The sequence below is a fragment of the Echinococcus granulosus genome (assembly GCF_000524195.1).
Source record: "Echinococcus granulosus chromosome Unknown EG_S00017, whole genome shotgun sequence".
NCBI classification, from domain to species: domain Eukaryota; kingdom Metazoa; phylum Platyhelminthes; class Cestoda; order Cyclophyllidea; family Taeniidae; genus Echinococcus; species Echinococcus granulosus.
This window is the reverse complement of record NW_020170397.1, coordinates 401,579-426,523: the sequence shown is the minus strand read 5'-3', so window position 1 is coordinate 426,523 and position 24,945 is coordinate 401,579. Positions and strand designations below refer to the sequence as shown.

General features: G+C 42.3%; 2 protein-coding genes across 2 annotated transcripts; one reads left to right on the top strand and one right to left on the bottom strand. All coding sequences in view use genetic code 11, as the record gives it.

Moving 5' to 3' along the window:
• Positions 1–605: 605 nt before the first annotated feature.
• On the bottom strand, positions 606–5,962 carry EGR_03315 (hypothetical protein; the record flags this gene model as incomplete). The annotated part of the gene is made up of 4 exons (XM_024492564.1): positions 606–662; positions 1,501–1,558; positions 4,088–4,164; positions 5,867–5,962. 4 exons carry the CDS (start codon positions 5,960–5,962, stop codon positions 606–608), a joined length of 288 nt encoding a protein of 95 aa, XP_024352965.1.
• Positions 5,963–6,114: 152 nt separating this feature from the next.
• Positions 6,115–22,408, top strand: EGR_03314 (hypothetical protein; the record flags this gene model as incomplete). The annotated part of the gene is made up of 11 exons (XM_024492563.1): positions 6,115–6,140; positions 6,326–6,439; positions 7,147–7,540; positions 9,138–9,264; positions 10,530–10,594; positions 15,060–15,124; positions 17,056–17,133; positions 18,198–18,258; positions 18,426–18,533; positions 20,167–20,209; positions 22,272–22,408. 11 exons carry the CDS (start codon positions 6,115–6,117, stop codon positions 22,406–22,408), a joined length of 1,218 nt encoding a protein of 405 aa, XP_024352964.1.
• Positions 22,409–24,945: the final 2,537 nt, after the last annotated feature.

The window sequence follows — 24,945 nt, the reverse complement described above, 5'->3', positions numbered from 1 at the left end:
TTGATGCTCATTTGACAAGTTACAACTATTTTTAGTTTTTTTTTGTGACAAGGTTATTTTCCTTTCGCTCCACTCAACTGTTATGATTGGCAACTCCTCCAATTTTCGGTACACGCATATCAAACATTAGGACCGAATGCATCCCCCTAATGGATTTAACTACAAAATCATGAGTAACTAAAGGGTATTTTTGGACAATTAAATTTGTGCCTGTGTATATTTACTCTACCTTGAGTTCGTATTTCAAGGATCGTGTTTTATACTCATCTTTTGTTCGCCTGCTTTTTTAGCCGCAGTAACTACAACGTTCTGACTTTTTCAGCGTGCAAAAAAACCAAATGTTCTTAAAAAATCCTTTTGGCTGCCTCTAACAATTGGAATGATAATTTGTTCGCTTTTACACGAGTATTTCCTTTCACTATTGAAATGATTTTTAAAATGCTTTCACATATTCTTTTTACGGGACAAGGTTTGATACAATCTCAAATTTCTGAGTTCCACAAATTGAATCGAACTTCTTCTGTGGAGTAAAGCATAGATTAAAGAGGGCGGATCTGGAAAAAAGGTCAAAATTTCCTCAGGTTTGTTTTAAGCTGTAAGGAAGCTTAACCCATTTCAAAAGCTCTTGAATTCATGCGATTATGTGAATGCATTAAACCACTCTGTTAAGAAAGAGATGGGAAAAAAGAGACAGCGACCGCTAGCTGTTCTTCAGCCAATTAAATAACATGGGATCAAGTAAACTCGTGTTGTTTGGTATGGCAAAAGTCTGCGAAATCTCCCTTTAAACTTTCCCTATAGAATAAAACTACCAAACCTGGTCTTAGTCACCTCCCTTTCTATCCCACTTTTATTTCTCAACCATTGATTCTATTTTGCATGTGATTGTCAAATGCCGAGAAAGTTGAGATAAGTATCATTTAGTGGAAATTATGGTGCGAATACGGTGGATGATAATGCGACAGCATCTCTCCCTTTGCATCAACTAAAGTGCAAATCTTTTCAACACTAAAGTTGACGGTATGAGACTTGGGGTCTTGCATTGTCTTGTAGGAATACCACTTTCTTTTGACTGATTGTCCACTTCCGCCTGTTTCTTTTGTATTAAAAAAGAGGATTATTCTTCGGGTTTGGGAATTATCTCCTAGTTTTCTGCAATCACCTATTTGTCATCAATATGAAAGGCTACCATAGTTCCCAGAGCGAGCTAAATTTTCGAAACTCGGCGTGTTTGAGGGGAAATAGATTTGGTGCTCCACTAAAGGCAAATTATGCCTCCTTGAGGGTACCAAACATTCCACACAATTATTGATCATAAAAACCACCATCTTTAAATCATTTTGCACCCAATTTATGTATAGAACTGAAGCCAATATCTTCTCCATGGATTAAGTTTTGCAAATTTCATGTATGAATACACCACTTCGTGGGATGCACCTTCCACTAATCACTGCCTGCCTCAGTGTCACCAAAGCATGCGTCACAAAAGTCATCTAACACATTAATAAATGATTTAATAACCAGTAGAATTTGATATTTTTTTTTCTTCAAAAAGTAGCTGTACAGGGTTATTTAATTCGAAAATAATAACTGGGAATGGGTGGGGGTGAGGGGCAAACTCCAGCAGATTTCAAACGCACAGGTTGAGCAGATTTGGATGAGTATGTGACTGGACGTCTGGACAGCCAGAGGGGGATTGGCAGCTGTCCGTACATCTGGTCAGGGTTTTGGAGTCATTGTTTGGTGAGGATCAAGGAGTCCGTGGGTTTCCGTGGTTGAATAGACCTAGTGATGTTGAAGGTTAGAGGTGGCGATTAGAGCTGAACCACTGTCAAAACCTTTACCATTTAAAGAGGGGCTGACTGGCTGACTGATGTCCTGACTGACTAACTGACTTTTGAACTTTGTGGCTTGTTAAAGTGAATGGAATTATCACTGTCTCCCCCAATCTACCTACTCATCGTCCATTCCACTTTTCTGGTGAAGGCGCAACTTCATCCCAAGATGGCGAAAAGTAGAAGAGAGTAGCTAAAGCCGCTGATAATTGTTTTAGCAGATATCACCTTTTGGCCTTTGAAAAGGGGACAGTTGTGTTTATACTACATAGAGGCAGTGACTTGAAAGTGGATGCGACCGATAACGAGTTGGTTCACTCACCAAAAGCCCTTACATACTACATTTCCCAGTCTTATGACAGCCGTAGGTTCAGTAAAGTCTGTTTCAGATGAGTGTCGAAGCAAATCATCACTGGCTTAGACCCAATGTAGAAGACAGACACTCAAGGCACTGATGAACCCACCTGAGGGAATCTATTGGCCCCTGTCAATGGAACAAGCACCGGTGGGTCCCTAGATATCTCGCCACAATTGCAGCGCTGTTCAACTACCGTCGGCTGGGGTATGTAGACCACATCACCAAGTGCAGAGGTCCTCTCGATGTAGATGACCTCCTGGAATGCTGCAAGACTCCCCGAAGGAACAGTACTCACGATGGTAAGCTTACCACGATCTGGAGGAGGTGGAAGTGTTGCTTCCATTAATGGCGGTTCCACAGATGTAGTCATAGGCGCAGTTTTTCCCTGTAAGAGGGAGCGACACAAAAAAAGGCCAAATGCATCTCCACCCAATCAGATTTGAGCGGGCGATTTGACGTCACGGGGTGCGACGCCATTGATAAGCGCTTTGAAGTTGCCTCTCCTCGGAGTGGCAAATCTCTCTGCCCCTTGTCCAAATTTACAGCTGGCTATTTACAAGTTAATTGTTATTAAGCAATCCATCGAAATAACGCACTTCATTCGCATTTGTCACCCCATAAATCTGACGCCTTTCAGGCCTCCATGCAGGACTTAATTAGCGTATGCGCCCTTTAAAAATCCACTACTTTTTAATTTTTCGTAAACAATGGACGAAATATTAAAAGCGGAAATAAGGTCTCGCGGAGACATCAAATGTACTCTGAAATGTCCAGCGGTACCTAGTGGGGGGCCTGTGAAATGGGCACCAGATCGTGGACACAGGACACAGGTTATTGTGCTCTTTTCCATTTCCCATTTGTTTGAATTCCGAATATCATGGAAAGTCGATTAAAATCTCATTGTCGTGGGCCTAGTCTTCAACTTTATTTTGTGGCATTTTGAGGTGGCAGGGCAACAGAATGGACAGTGCATAAGTGGTTGGTAGCTGGTGAGATTCACTTCCTCCAACAGAACACAACGGAAAGGTGTGTGGGTGTGTGTAGGAAAAGGTAGTCCTGTCATGCCAGTAGGGAAGTTGTCGCTCGGTGAGAGGAAGGATAGATTGCTTATTTGGTCAAACCCGCTCACACCGCATTCCACCTTTTGTCACGGGAAGAAGGGAAATACTGCCATACCCTCATCTTCCCTCCCCATATCCTCTTTCACTTGTGTTGGTCCAGCTGTTGGGTATCGCCTCTTTGTGGAAGAAAACCCACTACATGACCACATAAAAGCTGAATGGGCAGTCAGGATGCAAAAATGGGATAGAGACGGAGATCGAGGGAAAAGTGAGTTAGAAAAACTGCTTGTGCTAGGCGTAGTTAATCACTGGAAAGAAAGACATATTTCCCCTACCCCTTCGAGATAATGTAAGACAATACGCTGCCTACGGCATATCGCAAACACTACCTTTGATGGGTTAGTGGGAGAGGGAGGGAGGGGGTGGAAGAGGAGGAAGAAACTGCTTCACCCTCAAGTTCCCACTTCTCTGCTGCATTCCCCTTCACGTACGCACTGTCGTCTTTTCTTGGCAGAAGGCAGCCACGCAATCACGAAGGAGAATGGACTCGGAAAATAAAAGTAAAATTAGAAGTGCCTACTACCTCGGTTGTTTGCCTCTACAACGGAGACCACTGGATGCATGGCAGAATGGGGCACAGCTTGGGTGTATGTGTCACGTTGGTAGAGGGGGAGGACGAGGAGGAAGACAAGGACCCAATTTTAGGATTACACGGCGGAAATAAAATTCCATCAAAATGAATAATGTACCACTTTTATATCTCTCCTCTCCCCCCCAAGGGAATAAGGATACGGTAAGCTGGCTGAAGGTGCAAGCAGAGCGTATGTTCTTACTGATTTGTGACTTTAAGTGAAAAATTACCATTTCTTAGCCTACTTTTGGTCCGGAAAAAAGAGTTACGAAAAATACCCTTAGAAAGAATTTGAAAAACAACAAGAGCAGCGTTCTACGTCTTAGTGGCAGTGATACGTCACATATGCGTGACACTTGAAGCGAAACTGGTGTTATCTGCATTTAACAAGCTTTTATAACAGCGAGGTTTTAAATAATTAAAAATGATAAAAAAGTAACGAATTTTAAATTAACTTTTATGGTTTATTGTCACATAGACTCTAAAAGCTTGCCAATATAAATGTTTATAAGTCCAGGTTGTTATCATGACAGAATGCAAGAAAGTGGGAAAAGAGTCCAATGTTAGTTGACTGCCAACCGTGTCCTGAAAAGTAGCAAGAGCAAAAAATAGTGTAGACCAACCAATTTACCATTTCTAGTATGGGAGGTCACGTGGCGGAAAGACACTTGTTTAATTACCTCAACTTTTCACCCTTCCAAGGTTGACACCACCCTTGGCTATTCCAGACGCTTGAGGTGAACCATTCTTCCCTTTCTAGGCAAGGATGTCATGGTTGCGACATCAGAGATGACTCAAAGTTTGACGGTATCATCAGCCACCTACCTTGAGGTGCTGGAACGCTTCAGACGCGTAAATAGCGCATCAACAAATCGGAGAGATGTGTCGATTCGATTGAAATATAGAAGGTTTTTCAGTTTTATTAAGCAGTAAAAAGTGTTTAATTTGGTGGTGAGAAGGAGGAAAAGATACAGTAAATCTTTCTACTATAGCTCGACCTTTATTTCTACGTGAACGAACCCTCCGCAGCGCCTTCCTTCATGATCCGACATTTTCGCATTGCTTAAATTTATTAAAGATGGACGCTAAATTCCCCGGTGCTTATCACGGGGGAAAAGTAATAAAAGCCATTAAATGTCATTGAATTGCGCACCTATGATAAGTTGGTAGATATTTTTGCAACAAAGTGGCTTACAGGAGACCCACCCAAAAAAGGAGGGCGCGAGATCTGTTGGGTGTCGAGGCTTTTGTTATACCTGCAAAATAACGCTGTGCGTTCGCCATTAACCATGGACAGGTGGCAATCCATCAGGACTGACTCTCCGGTTAGGTCTCCTCTGCTATTTCCTGTCCACTTTACTTTCACATTTCTTGTTGGGTTTAGGAATGCCTTCAATTCTCGGATATGCAGAATCACGTGCCACTATTGGCCCATAAATTAAGAGGCTAAAAAATTCTCTTCCCGTGGGCAATAAAATCGCATCATTGGGAGGGATTAGTTTTTAGGTGACTCACTAGCTGACTAAAGCGTGGAGAGACAAAGTTGTTTTAAACTCATTCCCTTTTAAAAGCGAACGTATCCCAACCGAACCATCCACTGTCCACCCCACAGTTCCGGGACACGCACTCTCACCCCGAGCAGACCAGGCCTTTGTTGTGTGTGCGTGTGTGTGTGTCGCCACCTTTAGGAGGCCAAACAACTACATCCATGGGTGAGGTCCACCCACTGGCCTTAGCCTAGGACTAGTCATTCAGTGAAAAGGACCCTATTTCTCAGCAGTGGGAAGAGTTAACGTCTACTAAGGCAGGACAGAGGTTATGCCCTATCGCCCTCTTCAAAGTCAAGTCGTGCCAGGTAAAAGCTACCATCATTTCTACACAGAAGCCAACCACATGACTAGGTGTTAATCAAAACAGATGGTTGAGGGAATAAAGGTGTGCTGGAAAATGAGGTAACTAGGAGTTAGCCACTGTCAAATACTTCTATCAACAATTTTTTTTGTGCTGCAAAAGTAGAAGTCATACTTGGTTTGTGCCTCACTGGAAAGGTTGACTGATTTAAAAAAGAACTCCTCATTCTGCTGCAGCCTTCTGCTTTTTTGGAATCCAGACAAAAATACGTTAAATATTTTTTCCTAATTTCAAGAGATTTTTATCCTGCAGTTATTTTGCCATGAGACTAAAAAATGAGGATGCATTTCTAGTTTTGTATAACCGTGACCTTTTCAAATGAGACGAATATCGCGGTGGCGTGGGTAAACTATCCTGTCTCTAAAACAAATGTGCATCACATAAAATACGCTAAGTCATTTACTGTTCAGAGCACAAGGCAAAGGAAAAAAGCATAGAAGTGATTTTATCGCCTTCTGTAGAATATTAATTTGCTAGAAGCTCGTATTTTTACAAAATATTTGAATATGAATACATTTTGATTTTAAAGAGATATTAAGTTACTCAAGGTTCATATTTTTATAAGAAGATTAAAAATGTTTTGGTGTTTGACAGTTCTGATTTTAGAGAGTAGCAAATTAGAACAGATATTTTTAATTAACAAGTAATTAATTGACCAGCAAAAAAGGTGAAAAAGGTAATCCTCCTAAAACATTATGAAGTGTTTTGCTGTCCAGTGCACAGAGATTACATCTTTTCCTTCTAAGTTAGGCTATTTTAAATAAAGCAATTGTCATAATTACGTGCAAACTACAGTAGCACATTTGTGAAATTAAAATGGAAATTTCCTTGCTTATTTTACTTCTTGGACACTTTTAATTGCTTTGAGTTGAGACAACATTTCCATCTGTCTACCTGGTATTACCCTCGTGGGCGAACAAAAGGGAGTTGCGTCCGGTGGGTTGGCCCAAATAGCTACCATAAAGATATTTCATTTTCAGTGCGGTATTTTTTTACTACACCTAGCTTTGCTTTTTGACATACACATCGGCTGCTTCCTTCCAACGTCTTTCAACTGCTATGCATTGAAGACTGAGGAGGAGTCAACAAGCGTATTACATTGGAAACAAAATTCGTGTCGTTTCTGTCTCCCTTTACTTTGCCTAGATAACACTTAACCAGTAAATTTCTTCTTCTCCGACTTAAAACTGCAATTCCTGGTGTGACTGGCTGGCTGTGACGAGGATTTTTGCATTTGGGGGGGAGGAATTGCAGGTAACTACTTGCATGCATTATAAAGCACCAAAATGTGTTTGCCTAGCAGTATTCTCTGAAATTCCACGTGCTTTTTTTCAATGTCTCATGTCATAGAACGAGTTGGTTTAACCCTAGTGGATGTGACTCGAACCTATTTGCGAAGAGATGTGGATTTGGCTCAGCCCCAATGCTGTGGAAGCAACAAGGGCAAGATTGTTGCGTCGCGTTTGAAGAAGACGCAGTAGTGGAAAAGAAATATCACTCAAAGGTAAAGACAGCATCGCCTTGGCAACCACCTCTTCTTGGTCATGTGGAACCACGTGCCACTACTGACATTGACAAGGCTTGGAATAACTGCTTTGCACCTACTTCAACAAAAAGGGGAAAGTCGTGGATCAAAGCCTACCAATGTGTTCATCGCGCCTTATACATAGGTTATGAAATGCGCCATCTTGAGGTTCCTGACAGGATTACCACAAGATCGACTTGTGAAAAGAAATGCGCCTTGGTTTGGGAGGCGAGGGAAAATGAGGATACTGTTTCATCCTCGCCACGATTTCCCGACTTTCCCTTGACATTTCCCCTAAGTGATTATCCCATCTTTTTTGGAGTTAGTCAATCATAATGCCAAGTTCGGGATAAGTGGGGCAATTAGGGAATGAGAGTAACACATCAAGCTCAACCCAATTTTGTGGTGAAGTGAGGTACTTATCAAAAACAGATTCTCATTCTAGCCCTATTTTTAAGAGGATATTTGGACATCTACAGGCAAAAACTTCATACCGAGAGGCCATGTTGGGTCTTGGGTTGGCCCTAAGATATAGCACTGGCAAGCTAACTCGATGCAAAATGAACAACGATGCGTTTATTTTCCCCAAACTCGAAGGAATGCACCTCCGGTAGATGGATGGTTGCGTGCTGGCTCACAACAAAAAAGGAACATCCGCAACCACGTCAACTTTCCAACCTCGCCTAGTACTGATCAAAGCGTATTTGGGCTTGGAGAGATGGTGACGAAAAACTCAGCTTTTGTTGCCCTCTGGAATAAAAAATAAACTCGAAATTTTGATGTATTTCCAGGGCAAAAAAGGAATTCATGAGAAATCCTCAAGTTTGTTGAATCTTCAGTATAATTAAAGTGAATACGTGCTATTTGTCAATTCTTTCTGGCTCCGTTAGCCCTTAACTGAAAGGAAATCTTCCATGTTTCGTCGGATCAGCGAATTTATCGTCGAAATAAGGAAAAAAAAGAGTAATTTGACGATGAGTGAATAAGGACAAAAAACTCTCACGTAAAATTAAAAAAATGCGCAAATACACCCAATTTGCACTTTATTTGTTTTAATTGGCGCATTAACAGCGCGGACTTCTGGAAGTGTGCAATTGCAGGTTTTTGATCGGTGTCACACTTTTTCGGTTTTTCCGTTCGGTAAACTGCGATGGTTTGCCACGACATTCAGCCAAGCCTAGGGCTGACAAGGCGGTATAAGTCGTTTGACAGTATTTTTGCTCCCAGATATTCAAACCACTCGCTTGAAAAGGGAAAATTCCGCTTAACATTACCAGGTTATTAATTCATTTTGCACTACCTTAGCCACCTTGATGATGATAAATCTGTCCTCATCTCACAACTTTTAGCATAGAAATGCAGTAAAGTGTGCAGCCATTCAAAAATCACTGCACCGCCAGGCGAAACTCCCGGGTGTATTGAGAGGGCGGTTAACGACGCTGTCGGCAGCGCTTCTGTAGGCGTCCACAGCCGCCAAATCGATGCGTCGTGCTCAAGTGACCGCAGTTTGAGGGAAGCAAAAAGAGTTCGCCAAGCGGAGAAAACTTTCAAAAAGGGTGCCACACGAAAAAGTAGACAGAGAGAGAGCGTCAGTAGGTGAGTGAGTGAGGGCCAGCAAGAGCAAGAAGAAGTGGCAACTCACGTCGCGTTGCTGTAACCGCAAAACTCGTCGCTGCTGTCGCAGAATTTTGCGTCTGAAATTGGAGAATTACGAATGAGTCATTAAAGGTCTGTTAGTGGAAGGACATGATGCGGAACTCAGAGGCAACAGTACACCCATAATTACCCCAAAAAGACTTCTTACATTTATCCCTAGATAAAGCGGTGTTTTTTATGCAGCCCAATCCAGAAGTTACTGGGAATTAACACAAAATCCGACCAGGGCAAATCAGTAGTTTTTGTTTTTCCACTCTTCCTGTACATTAAAAGCTTTAAAAAACCCGGTATTTTGTCCCAGGCAGGTATAGTGTGTAAAAAATAAGGAGTGTATTGTCAAAGTAAAAACAGATATTGCCTATCCTGATAATCAAGTCTAGTTTCTTTTGGTTTATCAAACCTTAGCAACAAAAATATTTTATAATCGCAACTAATAATTGTACACCACGACTATGCACTTAATTCTTTTCTAAACAGTCGATGATTTTTTTGGGGAATTTGGAATGGAGCCTTCATTTTTTGACATCGTCCAAAGTGGAATGAACATTTGAAGTTTTGCGTAGTTACTTGACAGCGATTGCTAAGTAAATAAAGTGTGGTAAATATGACAAGGTTTTGACATCAGCTGCGGGATCAAAATTTCGTTTACTTATAAAAATCCATAACCCTCAATAAAATTAATAAGAAGGAAAGAAAAGCAAGTTGTGCATTATAGGGTTGGAATTAGAGAATTAAATCCCGCTTTTTCTTTCCGCTACTTAAGGGTATATTCTTGTTTTTTTTTTTGCTGCTGGATTTATTCTGATAAAAACCATTGGAATCGTAGACACTTATCCCAATAATTCATAATCTGAGTTTTAATTTCTCACTATGAGTAGTTCTTAAAGCTTAAATTTATAACGAAAGATCGAGGCAACAAAGGATGGTAAGGCAAAATTGACGAATATTCACATCGTAAGTCGAGGTTTTGAGAAGCTTCTTTTAATAAGATACAGGCGACCTTAAGAATGAATCAGTTAAGTGGAAGATTTAAGCAAAATTATTGGGGAGTTGATTATAATAACCGGGAAAAAACCTGAACTTCCATAGTATAGAACTTTTTGTTTTTCGATCCAATAAGATTAAAAGTGGCCGGGGTCTCCACCTCTGCGGCCACCTGAGTTTACAATTAATAATATTAACCGTAACTGCCAAGAAAAGGTGATTTCCATCATCACTTCAGGAGTGATTAGCAGGGAAGTACGGAGGCTGAAAAGCCTCTTGCTCGCATCACAATCAGGGGTGGGGTTTGAGAGGCGAAGCCTCCTGTCGGTATCAAAAAAATGACCGTTTCTAAAGCATCGACCCCTCTTGAACCCCCTCGGAGTATCTTGCCAAGAGGTAGGTGGATGTCGGCCGTGTTCGCTGTTTGGCCATCAGCTCCATCAGCCATCTTCTGGACATGAAATAGTGTGAGGGTGGGTAGTGAAGACATCTTTTGAAGACATCCACTGACTTGTTTACTTGCGCAAGGAATTTTGGGATGCAAAATACATTCTCTATTAAAAGTTAGTTGATTGGGGAACTGGTAGATTGTTCTCTTTCCACATCGTGTTGTTTCTATTGCGCAATGAAGAAGTGAGAGGCACAAGAAGCCTGTTGCATTCATTCGCTTGACACCGGGATCATTTTGTCTACGAAGCCATCTCCAATTCTGGAATCGAGCTGACTTCTGTGCGCAAAAGGTCCAACTCCTAATCAAACTGGGTTTATTTATTCAGCCCTCAGTTCTGCGCATTCAACCAGCTATTAGAAAGACATGCAGGACACCTGTCGCAGATTTGTGACACCAGACTGAGATAACAAAATTGGAGTGTCACATATGTGTGACACGCCTGCCACAAATCGGGACATTCTAGGCCGATGTAACATTTACAGTCCGCTCATAGGGGTGGCTTTCAGTGGAGGTTTTAGGAACTTCACACCTACCATGTCAGGAACGATAGGTTTACCCTCACGGTGCCCACAAACACACACCTAGCAAGTGACAGAAGCCTGCCACCTCCTCCCTGGTGCAGTTTGCCATAACCCACAGGAAGTAGCTGTATGCTACTTACATGCTCAGCAAAGTACTACCGCACTCAGTGGTCTATAAGAAAATAAGTATCTATTGCAACATTTTGAAGGTCTCTTGTACTTTAAGACCATGTACTTGTGTGATCTTGTTTTTTTATTAAGCGTGTTCAGAGGAGGAGGAGGGGGAGGGGGAGGGGGAGGGGGGGAGGAGGGGGGGGGAGGGGGTAGGGGGGAGGAGGAGGAGGGGACCACTTCAATCTTTTTGCTATTGAGGAGGCGGGTAACCTCTCCACAAGCCTGGTCCTAGCTGGAGCATTCCATGAATTGCACAACAGTAAAATTGAAGACAACTTTTTCTAACTTACAAGCCGAAGTAAAGATGCTTTTAAAACCCAAATAACATTTTGTGGTGCCGAAGGTCACAAAAAAGGGGAGAGAGAGTTTGTGTTGACGGACTAGCGCATGACTACCCAGGCGACTGCACGGCTAAGGTGAAGGACAAGGCCCCAGCGATCGTAAAGAGGCATACCAAAACGACTTAAATATTTTTAATCCCTGGGGGACCTCGCTTTAGGCGAGTACATATGAGCCGGCAACCACAACTGAAGCGACAGAGCGACAAAGACTTCAACAACCGCCGTTGGTAAGTTCGACACCCTACGTGCGAAACCGGAAGTGTTGACGGAAACGGTGGTACTCCCCTTCTCACGTGTTTATGCCCTTTTGAGTGGCTTCAGCGTCGTTGTGGAGGGGAGCACATTCAGATTGCCGCCAAGTTAATGACTGGCCAATTAGGAGGAGCCTAGGAAAAGTGTCGACCGTGAAATACTTCTAGCAGTCTTGCAACGAGGGAAACTTGGGTAACCTGCAAAAAACCTCGAGGCGGAACAGATTTTTCGGAGGTACCTGACATTCTGCAGTAATATTTTAATTGCTCCATACTACTTACATGCTATTCAGCGGTTCGGTGCCTTGATCGAAGATGAATTCTGCCTTGATTCGTTTTGAAGGAGTTAATAACTTATTCTGAGGGGTCATAAATCACTTTCAAATGTTTAATTTCGCTGTTTTTTTAATCTAAGTAAAATCGTTCCCTAAATTCACACAAATAAATTGGGTCCTTTCTGCCGAATTATGCTAGAGTAAGTAATGCCCTCTCCACACAAGGGGGAACTTTTTTATCGAAGTTATAGGAAATAAGGCAAGACAGTTTCATTTCGGCTAAGAAAGAAAAGGAAACGGGGAGTCTTTAAATATATCTCTCTCTTCTGTTGGAAAGTGGAATAAATTTGGATTTATCAAGAGCTAAATTCCTTTCCTCTCTTCAAGCTAATTGATAAAGATTTTCCTTATAACTGATCCGTCTTCTAGTAAATGTTGGCTTTGTGTTAAGAGAAACTGTACCACGCATTTTAGATCAGAAATTTGTGGCGTCACACATATGTGACGCGGGTAGCAAACTTGCTAAGCGCACAAATGAGGGATTGTAGTGATGAAAAGGAGTAAAGTGATAACTGTTTCTCACCTGATGAAAAAGGCGGAAATTATCACAGCAATGAAGAAGAGGCTGCACATCGTCCCGATGCCTATGAGAGCTGTCGAACTGCCCAAACGGTCCACACAGCCTAGATGGGGTGGGCAAAAAGCCAATGAACTTCCATTTACAAAGACAGTTAAATACCTTACCTTACTTGAGCAACGACAGCTCAATTAACTCGTAAATCCTAACTTGACTATTACGAGAGGTTAAGGACAAAGTGGTAAAAACTTTGTTCAAGTCAGTCGGACACTATTGGGTTTGACTAGTTTAACAAAAAAGATGCTATTGTAGTAAGCGTCAGGAGTGCTTTTGTTGTAAGCACGTTAAAAGGTGTAAAGTTATAAAATATTTGGAATTATTTAATTAAGGAAAGGTGTTTTTCAGCCCTAAACGTTCTAAAGGTGGCTTCACCTCTATCCACGACGATCTAACCATAAGGAACTCGTCTATAATCCACAGCAATAGTACTTCATTCATTGCTGAGAGTAAATTGATTAGCACAGTAAATAATATTAGTTAATTTCTTTATTTGGAACGAGAAAAAAGGTGCCTATTTAGCATCTCCAACTTCTAAGAGCTGGTACACACACCGTACTGAATTTTCGAAGGGGCTTTTAATGCCTTATCGGCTTTGTAAGTGTTACCTAGAAAGCAAATTAAGTTATTAAGTAAAAAATAATTTGATTTTTTTGGGAAAGGGCTGAGGATTTTACTAGAGGATGCCATATTTGTCCTTTTTTAATTGCCACCTCTGGAGTCTCGTTTGGACTTGAACACTGCGTCAAGCACTCCGTATGTGACTTAACCAACCAGCTCTCATTTAGGAAAAAACAAAAGAAAAGCGGCTCTTCCTATCTTCTTCCGCGGCATTTGTGATACTTACTAGAGGGACAGTTGTCGCTTTGTGTCGGTCGCTCACAAAACCGTGGTCTGTGGACCAAAACACACGGAAAAGACTCGCACACATACGCACACATTCTTGCTATCCTTGCCTCTTAAAAATAAAGCTCAGAAACAAGACATTTTTGATTACCTTAACAGTACTTATCCCACATAAGGAAATATTCATACCCCTCTCCGATTTATTGCAAGATCTTGCCTCCATTTCATTGAAAAAAAGGTGAAAGTGAGTACCGAAATTGCACTTCGTTCGCCTCTTTTTTTCAGCCAATATTACTCCTAATAAATGTGGAGGGTGATTTATCTAAATCAGCGGTGCTTAATTGTTCAAACACCCATCTACCGACCCACCTTGCTACCCATTTACCTACCTTTGATTCGGAAATAAAATAACTTCCTCTCTCTCTCCCGCTCTCCCCATCTGTATGTGCATTTTGCGTAGCTCGAATGATCTATAAATAAACAATTCATTTTTTCTCCTACAGAATGGCTCTGCTAAAGCAATTACTAAAAGTGGCTGGAAAATTCGTTGAGTTGTAGTGTAAAATGTTGCTGTGGAGGTGGCAGTGCCATGAAGAGACGGCACCTCATTTCAACCAATCAGAGGGAGGACGATGTACCTTCAAGGGCGTTGTCACAGGTGTCGGAGAGGTGGACTGCGTTGAGGTAATCATCGGAGGACTGGAAATCATTGTCTAGGTGGAATGCATGGGGCTCGGTAGCCTCGATAATTGGAAGACCTTTTCCAACCATTTCCAGGAAATGGTGATCCTCGCGGACAGGTGATGGATTGGCGGTAATGTCTGCCTTCTTGGGTTTACAACTGAAAAAGAATTTATTGTTTGTGTTATAGAGCATCAAGATTCTGACAACTAGCCTAAACGAGGGCATTTTAATTGACCTGGGACTAGTAAAAGGGAATGCTGACAGGGAGAAACTAATGATCCCCATGACTTTGGTAATTCCCAGATAATGATGTATAGCGATATGTTGCCTTGTCGACTAAGGAGTGAAAGATCTCAAAAGAGGCAAACTGATTAAGCAATCATTTCTCCATCGGTGAGGCAAATGAAAGGTTTAGACAAGCAGCAGAGATCCTAGCTGTGGCTATTAAATTCTAGCCACAATAATAAGTGGACACTGGAAGAAGTTCTGATTCAAACAAGCCCTGATTCTTCGTGCGAGAAGGGTTGACACGGGTACAGAGTGACCTTACGATGAATACTAAGACAAACGCCTCTTCTCCTCTGAAGAGCAGAGGAGAGTTGATTGCTGATTGACGAAAGCAAGTGATCCTTCCTTCTTAAGGTCGACTTCCAAATATTATTCAAACGTTGGTGGGGAAGGGTATAAATACAGAGAGGCGTGGGGAGAGGGAGGAGGACTAGGTGGAAATTAAGCATAGTTTTCATTTTAAGTTCTTCTGGTTTAAACTACGATGAGGCTTGAATGCCCTTTATATGGTGGCACTATATTACAGGACTTTTCCTAAACTTGATCAATTACCGATACTATGGTAACCAAATCAGTGAAAATGATGGGTTGATGCGTCTAGCATTGAAGAATCAAATTTTACCTAATAAGTAGTTTCTCGTAGTTTTATTTAAAGCCATAAATAATGAAAAAAAAAATCATCGATTTTTAGTAATAAAGTAAATATGGATTTACTTTGACGGATCCGCGCATTGTTTCTTGCAATTCACGCCTTGACATCTGGAATGCGCTAATGACAGAGACACAGAAAAAAAATAAACAAATACCACTAATTTTCTGTTTTTACTACTTATAAGTTGTGAATGAAATCAAAAAGCAAATATGCAACCATTTTTAAACGACGGGTCACATGTATGCTTAACAACCTGTCAGTCGAGTCAAAAACGCTTCCTTTGTTTGCTGTCTATGAAATATTTCTTGAAACCACATCTTACAGTCAGATGATACCATCATTTTTACTTGACTAGAGCAGCTGAAATGAAACTGACTTCTTTATTCACATTACGGATTAAAAACCCAATTTATGCCTCCCCAATTTTAACCTTGGGAGGCTTTTGAATTCACAAAGTGCATCATATAAATCTTTAAAATTTCATGAACCTGTAACAAACATGTAGTCTAATGGAGTGGAAAGGGCATTTTAAGTCGTATTATAACATAAAATCCTGCGTGAGTCTCATAATGAACATAAAATTAGGTGTTTCTCCTAAATAGAGAGCAGGAACCCGTAACTTACGTTCGTCAGCAACAATTCTTGACCCATTCAAGTCCCCATTTTGGTCTTTAACTAAAATCAGAAGTTTATTTAGAGAAAAGTGATGTAGGGGTGGACTTTTACGCCTTTTTGTGGCTTAATTGCAATTGCGTGTCTAACAAGGGACACTATATGGCGATAGGTGGCAGGTGTAATAACCAAATCACAAAGACTTTGCTAATGCTTACAGTAAGGGTGGATTTTTTCCTTATTTAGTAACTGAAGCGATACTTATATTAACTATCCATACGCACAGTTGTAAGCACCTTCTCCGTCTTCTTAGTTTCGGCCATCACGACGGAGGTCCAGAGATCTGCTTGTGACACTGCTTACGCTGACAGTCTTCTAATTCTCCTTTATGTTTGCCCGAAAGCCAACCCCCTCTTCATACTCACAAGCTCTTGAGCTAAATATCTTTGGATTAACAGCCGGCAAGAGCTTGCCATGTCTTTAAAAGCAACTGTTATTCGTAGATTCTCTACCTTAAGAATGCGTTTCTCCAGGTTGACATTTAGGTGACCTTAAATAAAGTAAATCTAGTCTAGGACATGAAGACGTTTAGATGTTTTTAATAAAAAAAGTGGTTTTCTCACTCGGACAATGTACCCACCATGGATGTAGATCCATTGGGATAGAAATCCAGACTTTCGAATGCTCTGACAACTGTAATTTCCTGCGTCAGATTGTGTCAAGTTTGTCAGCATCAACATTGAGAGCAGGCTTTAAATAAATTGAAAAAAAGATGGAGTCAGTGACTTATTTTTTAGCTCATAAGATACGGGTATTTATTGCTCTCACCAGAGAAACCTGTATCATTTACTCACGTAAATCTGCTGGTAAAAACAGAGTAAAATTCACCGAAAAAAAAACAAAGTGGCATTTTTAAGTGCAATGAAATTCACAACGTTAACTGGTGCATATGTAACCAGTCTATTTTTAAAGATCAAACTCGAAAGTTATTTATTTAGTCCATGCAAGAAAATCCACTTGCGATCACTTGCATACCCAAAACAGAGGCCCTCAAGTGTACTTAAAAAGGTTTCAGCACTGGAGAGGAGCTGTTTCAAAGAAAAGTCCTCGATGCGGTCTTACCTTTATCTCTCATCATCAACTTGTGATGTTAAAGCCTTACATTTTACTACTTACTTCACTATCTCCCAATCATAGATTAGGTTGTCCAATTTATGGCCTGAATAGGCATATCGTGATAACTCGGTGCGTCGACTCCATTCGCATACAGAGTTACTTTGCTATCTCACCAACACAGACAATGCAAGGGTTCTGTGGGTGCTTTATTTTTAAGAGTACCCAGTATTCTTCCTCCTTTTTCTCAAGTTTCAAACTTTATGCTTATTCAACTCATTGCAATGCAGTCCCAATTAAAACAAATCAAAATTGTAATTTGTTAAAGAGGTTTTAATACTTGGAATCTTGCGTTAAATGCATTGAGAACAAGTTTATGCTTTATATCGTCAATTTACTTTGAGAGCATTTAATTTCTCCTGAGATCTGCATCTGAGCGGACCACCAAAAACACCTTTTGTTTTGGAGAAGAATGACTACGTAAAAATTAAAATTACATAAAAATTTGAGCAAAAATCATGTCGCATTTTGCAAAACTTGGAGGATTCAAGTTTTTCCCCTTATTTAAAAATCTCCAATCAAGGTGAGTCTTGAGACTAAGCTTAGGGCCATAAAAGACAAATTGATTCTTCCATTTATGCGAAATGCAATCGCTTCTCATGCGGAGCTCCATTTCAACACCCTCATTCCCCGGGGACTGCCTCCAAACTGCGCCACATTTGACCGATTATGCTTCGCCTTCTTATACGCTTTTGCTAACCTACACAAACGGTATTTTTCGTTGCAAAGGCAGATGTAGATGGTTTTGATATCGTGTGTGATGGGATTAGGTCCTCTAATGGCAGGCTTAATTTACAGAGACAAAATCTTTTGGCATTTATTTACGATTCCCGTTAAAGAGGTGTTCAGGTCACACTGTCACGGGGCAGTGCCTCACAACTTAACTGTGTGAGTTGCTCATAACCCTCTGTCCACTAAATTTGACCAAAGTTAATGAAGGGAAAAATAAAAAGAAATTCTCCTTTCCAGTAAACAGTTTGTGTCAAGCCGAAAAAGTCACTGATTTATGTTCTTCTTTCACTCGAAACACCTCCCATCGTGGGTTTGACAGAAAGCAGCGAAATTTTTCAACTTAGCTTGGATCATAAAAATGTTCGATGACCATGGACACCCGCCACCACAATTAGGAGGGAGAGGAGGAGGGCAGGTGGAAAAGGTGAGGGGAGTGAAGAGGGGGATCTGCTAACTGCCTTTAATTAATGCACCACCTCTGAATGCGTGAGACACGGTAAATCATCCACATTCTCTACATTACAGTGCCGTGCATAGATCCCCATCCCTCTGGGAAGAATTTGGAAAAAAAGTCGTCTTATTGTGGATTTATGCATCATTAGCGGTGTTTATTTTTTAAAGTTAGATGAAATTATAGATACTCAGTTGTGTTTATTTGAAATAGTAATTGAATATCGGAAATGATATTCCCGTTCCTTGATCGTTACCCATTTCAAAGCGGAGAGGAGTTAAGGTCATATAAATGGAAATGAGCTTTAAAAAAACAATAGTAATATCAGAACATGGCAAATGAAAAATTCCTTGTGAATATTGAATGTTTAATCTAATAGAAATTTCTTGCAGAAATAATTCTGTTCAATTCACTGATCTATTTACGAAAAAATCGTGGCGCATTTCTGCAAATTTTACGGTTTTCGAATGAATGTGGAACGGAAAAAGTAAGAGGCCACTTACTTGGTTTCGACAATTTTAGCCGACTGACTTTCATCCATGGGGCTGAGATCCACTCCATTCTTTTGCCAGGTGATGGGACTTTTTAGTCCTTTCCGAAAACGGCAGGTGAGATTTAGACTCAATCCCTCGGGTAGAGTATATTCCCTGTCTTTAGCCATTGTCGACTATGCATATATACTGCCTTAAATCACGTCAGTAGTAGTCGCGATGCAGCCATATCATCTCCTTCAGCGCACCTCGTCTACATGCGTAATCGTCACAAATGCTGTGGGCCATTTACCATCCCCATAGACATGACCCGCTCTGCGACAGACCTGATTGGTTGAGCTTCGGCCAATGGGGCGGCTGGTGGAAATATCAAGACAGTTGCCCAGACCTGGAAGACGGTGTATCGTGAAGATTACCGAAAATCGGTAAAATTAGAGGCCGAAACACCTGATAAGATTAATGAAGAAGCTAATCTTTATTAACGAGCAGGTGTTAAACGAAATTTGAGGCGAGAAATTAAAGCAAATGCACTCAAATATCACGATGGCGTTTGTCACATTGTAAGCACTCGGAGGAAGCCTACAAATTGTGATTTATACATTTAGCGGAGTAGGCACCTGACAGCCCTAGAGTTGAGGAGTTATGTGTATTTTTTTATAAACTGAAAATGATTCAACATTCGACCACTAAAAGTCTTGACAGGGCCGCAATGGAGGTCATAAAATTCGAAGCGTCAGCGATTATAATCTGGACTGCAAATTTGTTTAAAAATGACGCCTATGGAAAAATTTTTATTTAAGGTCGGTAATGGCATAGGCGAGCCGGAGGTTCTGATTTAGAGGTTAATTTTACTTGAGATGGCTTTGAGAGGGTGCCGCAGCAGAAAGTGCCTAGCGGAATCAAGTGGAGGAGGAACTTGTATCACCTAATGCTATCACGGTTAGAAGGGCATTCCGTTCGCCACAAAAAAAACTGTTCACTGTAGTATGTGTGAGTGATGAAACAACTCGTTGACACTTACCTCATCTACAAGAGTGATGAAAGGCAAGAAGTTGAACAAAAGGACATCGCGTGTCATGCATTACCAGATCTCAGCTTGCTGCAATCAAAGACTGACTGACTGATTGACGAACAAAAGTACAAATGCTCGTATTCACGAGCACACTTCTGACGCAGGTGTGAAGAGGACCCTGCTGTCTCTGTGTCCACGCAATTGTCCCCAGTGAACTGCCCATTTACTGAAGGCCAAAATGCAACCACCCGTGCAACAATATGCGACTCAATGGTGTGCATGGAAGCAACTATTCTCCTTCCCTACCTGCACTTTTTCAAAAGAAGGCAGCATCTATTAATTAATTAAATATTCCAGTTTGCTTGTGTTTAAGGGGACTTTGTGTCCCTTCCGGTAGATATTAACACAGGTGATTAACCTCTGTATCATTAACTGGTTAGGTGAATCAGTCAATTAGATCTAACAAAATCAACTAATAAGATTCATATGGTAACTGGTACGAGTATCTAATTTGGTGTATTCTACTTATATAAATAAGTAACATAAAAACCATTGAATTTCACCTTGAAAATGCTATAGTTATCCAGTACTTAGTATATGTTGACAATAAATATTAGTGTATTTGTAAGCATATGAATGCTGTGAAATATAAGTCAGAAAGTAAATTATAGTATTTTTCGCAATTTTAACGTCAATCCGATGGCAAAAAGGCCCCGGAGACGACATACTTACAGTTACAATGCAAAATTAGGAGCATTTTTTCAGAACTCGTGAGCTAACTGCAAAGTCTGCTTTTACGCAACTAAAATTCCTCAATTCCAAATCCATGGCACTCATTCAAATCATTTTCTTCTACAATTGTCAAGAGTAAGTATCAGTCAGGCAAGCAGTCCCTCTTGCTTCCACTGGAATACAAAAGACATTCCTCATCCAAGATCAGCCAGTAGGTCGGTCGGTGTCAGGATCGTCGAATTGGTAGTTTGCGCTAACAGTAGCCTGTGATCTGTTAATACATGCCACACGTTGCCTATTTGCTCAGCCTCTTGTCTTCCACCACTTCGGCAGTTAACATGACTGTCATCAAATCGCTTCGTTACTCACATGAGCTATTGTGAAAACTGCTTTTACAAGTTACTTCGCAATCGCTTATTCCATGCTTTCATAATATGGACGGCGCCATTGAATGCCTTATTAGGAGAACCATATCACTCCTTCTTTAGAGTCCTAATGGAAAAATCTGCTGCCGCATCTTCTCTAAGTGTTTCACAACACTTTGGCAGGGGACTTATCTCGTTTCAAAAGTAGGAGAAAATCACCTCCCATCAGGCCCGTTCACCTGCCAGCTAGTGCAAGGGGTAAAGGCATCAACATTCTCGAGAAGTTTCATCCAGCAAAATAAAGAGCGGGGAAGGGGTTGCACTGTGTCACACTTGCATTCCTTTAATGCCAATTCTCCTTCCGCAACCGCTTAACCTCTTTGCATGCCTTTCAATTTGCCATGTTGTGGTCACAAAGAAGAATGAGTGATGTGGCCACGACGTGCACAGACTCGTCTCCTTCGATTCACCCACCACGAAGCTGTAGCCCTCCAGCCACGAGCGAAGGTCGTACATCAATGTTTCCTCAAGTCGACAGGACATTTGACCTCAACATGGATAAATGCATCTGGAAGGCTTCGACAGATCTGATGGTGGCGTCCTCCTTGTGAGCTGCAACGTGGAATATTTGCATGCCTGGCTCTGCTCAAGGCTGACCGAGGAGCAACAGAAAGTGGATTTCCATGTCAGTGGTTCACTTCACCCATCCACGACAGATGATGTCTCGCTTTGGAGCGGTCGCAGTGTGATGTACAACTGGACCAGATTCCCCTTAGTCAACCACAAAAATGGAGTTCGAGGCCTCGTAAGTCGGTGTAAGGCGTAGAAGTTGTCCGAACACCGGGTGCTTATGTGAGGGAGGGAGGTTGGACACCCGTCAAATTCCCAATCCCAACAATCGGGTGAGGCATGACGCCAGTACGAAGGCCCTCATTGCCTACCCATGTGGGTTGGCTGGGAGTACGTGCGGTGCGTGTACCCACGCATTCCTCGCCACAAGACGTTCCCCCATTCTCGTGTATTCCATTTCACCTTCGCCATGGTCTGTTGGCTGGGACCTCTAAAGTCTCCCAGTTGGTGGTGTTGGCCAGTCAGGAGGTGGGAAGTAGGAAGAGGTTGTTGGAGCAAGGCGTACTGGAAACTGCACGAACTGTCACGACCACATGAGACACACCTCCGTCCAACGTTAATCATCAAGACAAATCGAAAGTTATTCTGAATGCGAGGACACTTCCTGCGTTTGGGATGAATTGAGAGGTCTACAGACGTGCCACTCACAACCCACGCACTCACATACTACTTATTTACTACTCATTTACTTGGTGTCTTGGCCCACTTCCTTGTGTTCCCACTCAAGTGGTGTCATTACGCCTTTTTCACATTCAACTATCCACGCCTTGCCCCCACCCCTTCAATCTCTCAAATAGCTTTCCTCTAATAGAGAAAAAAACCATTTGATTGCTTTGCTCACAGGGGGAGGGTGTTGTTTAGCCTCCTCGGTGGAAATTAAGTGAGACAGTGGTGATTTGCCACAAGTTGTGATTGATGAAACATGTTAGCACTGCCAGCAATCGGGCATCCCTGTCCCCTACCCACACCCCTGCACTAAAACACCCTCCGGTTAGTTGGAAGGCATAGCATCGGTGATGATGATGATGATGATGATGATGATGATGATGATGATGATGATGATGAATTGCAGTCTGCAGACGGGCGATTAGTCGCTGCGAGTCGAGAGGACTGTGCATTCAACACGGTGTAATGCGAGCGTGAGAGAAATTAAAGCCGAACTCTGTGTTTTATTCCCACCACACGCCAGCAGAGGGGGAACGCAGTGGTTGTGGTGGGCCTACTCACTGCAGTCCAAGCGCTCTCGTCAGTCGGGATGACAAGGTCAGTGGTAGTCGTACGTCACCGGAGTGCAGTACACTAACAAATCAACTTTCCTGTCCACAAAGACACACAACTAGCCACCCGTGTCTACAAAAGACGTCAAGCAAGTCAAGAGGATAAGACGCGCGGCTGGCTGGGCTCTTCACCAGTATCAACGGCACCTTCTCAACCGGGGTATTTCTCACAGGAGGAATTGACCACCACCACGGCTCTAATGTTTGCACAGCCTTGAAGTGACACCGACTGTCATAAGTAATTATGGTTTGCCTTTCCCTTCTGGCTCAGTTGTCTGTAATTACCTGTGGCACGTAAGTGCGTGATCGGGTGAGAAGTGTGGCCTGTCACATATGTGTGACACTTGCTGTTAACACTTGCAGTAAATGTGATACGATGCAACTTCTAAAAAACCCAAAAAACGACCCCAAAAGTGCAAGTTACTACTGATTACCAACACATTAAGCAGTAACCTTACTGTGGACGTGCTGACCAATTTCCAAGCAATAAATGGCACATAAATGTGCCCTGTTATTTAAGTAAATTCCTAAAATAATTCCGCACGGTTGTCAAACTGCTTCTCTTCTATCAAGTTGCCGAGTGGTGTGAGCGTCGTCAATCCAGTTGGAGGGAGGCCGATTGGGGGCTGGCGAATTGGGCAGTCGAGGTTGGCAGGCAGGCAGGTAGGCAGGCAGGCAGGCAGGCAGGTGCGTAAATGGTAGTCCACTAATCAAAGCGAGACATCACACCCCTCCCTCCCTTTTTCATGTTCCTGGCACGCCTAATTTGCTGATAAACTTCGCCTTTTTACACAGTCCCATCATTATTTCTATCACTCCTTTTTCCTGTCTGTGAAAATCTCCCAAAATTTCCCAAATGAATGTTTTTGATGCGACAGAAAATACTGGCCATTAGGTGTCAGCACCTGCCAAGATGGCGTTATTTAGGAAGGCGGGGGAAAATAACTTCATCCCACTCGTATTCAGAGGTGCAACCTTGTGGAGAAAATCGTCTGGCAACAAGGAGAAAACCCACTTCATCTGAGGGTCAGCTATCAGAATAAGTTACTCGTTGTTTTAGTTTCAGTATGGGCCTTGAATTAGGAGGTCATGTCAAGGCAATGTGACAATGGATGTTCATGGCAAAAGGGCTGGCTCTCCTGATGGTACTGTGGTGCTGCGAGACTTCCCTTATGACAGGAAATGCATTGCCGACGCACAGGAGGAGCCACCTGGGAGGCTACTGGCATGTCTGGGGGCCAGGCCACCTGGCAGGGGAACAATGGCAGCGTCCTGACTGACCCGATACCAAAACCGAGGGTGAAGCAAACAAGCGAAGTGTAACCCGTCTACTGTTTGGAAGTTACCTTTCTAGTCATTTAAGAACACCGACTCCTTTTCCCTCTCGTTAAGGCTTCCTCGTTGACCGCCGACGTGGTGACACATCTTACCCAGGCTACTAACCTCTGTAAGGTCAACGTCATTGCAAATGATATGGTTTGGCAAAAAACGGCAAATTATCTTTTATGCGGACTTCTGAATTCGTGTAATTATCGCCCAAATCACAGCTCCCATAGTCCTCGAAACTTGCCTGTAGACCCTCGGACGTCCTATCCTAAAAAAATGAGGGTTTGTTGTGACTCTGGAGTGAGCCCAAGCGAACCCAATCCACAAGAACAGCTGTCTTGGTGTCTCTGACTACTGACAAACCCGCTTTAGAAAGGCCACGATAGTCAAGTTCAGTTGTTCTTGCTTTGCAAGAAGATGACCAGGAAATGAGAAGGCGGTAGCCTCCAATGCCCTTAAAACGGTTATGAAGAACCATTTACGGTATTTCGTGGACGAGATATGCATTGTCCGGATGGATGGTATCTCATCAATGTTGCCATTTGCTTCGATTCAGGCGAAGGGTTTGAGTGACATTAAAATGGGAATGAAGTGGCAAAGAAGAAAAGGCATTCAAGTGCTAAGGTCGCCAGACTACTTCAAATTTTCCCCCATTTCGTGTCAGAATTACCTGCTAAATGGCAAGTATGCCTTGACTAGCAGTGGCTATTCACCTCCATTCTTCCAACGCAAATTCCCGCTGGGGAGGAAAGTGTGGATCCATCACAATTGATGGGATGCATCACAGTTGACTCTTGGATGGTTTGCCAATCATCGACTGCGATGTAATGGCCGAGGTGGGAGAGGGATCAGGAAGAGCGCTGCGGTTACTGCTCAAGATAAAAGGGACCGCCTAGTGACTTGATCATTGTCTAACTTTGTAGCTGACTACGCTGGCTTTGCATTCTTCCCAAGTTGTCCCATGGCCATGGGCTTTCAGCTTCTGATTTCAGAGGAAGCCCATTTCGTGCAGGCGTGGCTAGTTCTTCTTATCACCTCCTCCGGAGGTCTTCATGGTCACCTTTCT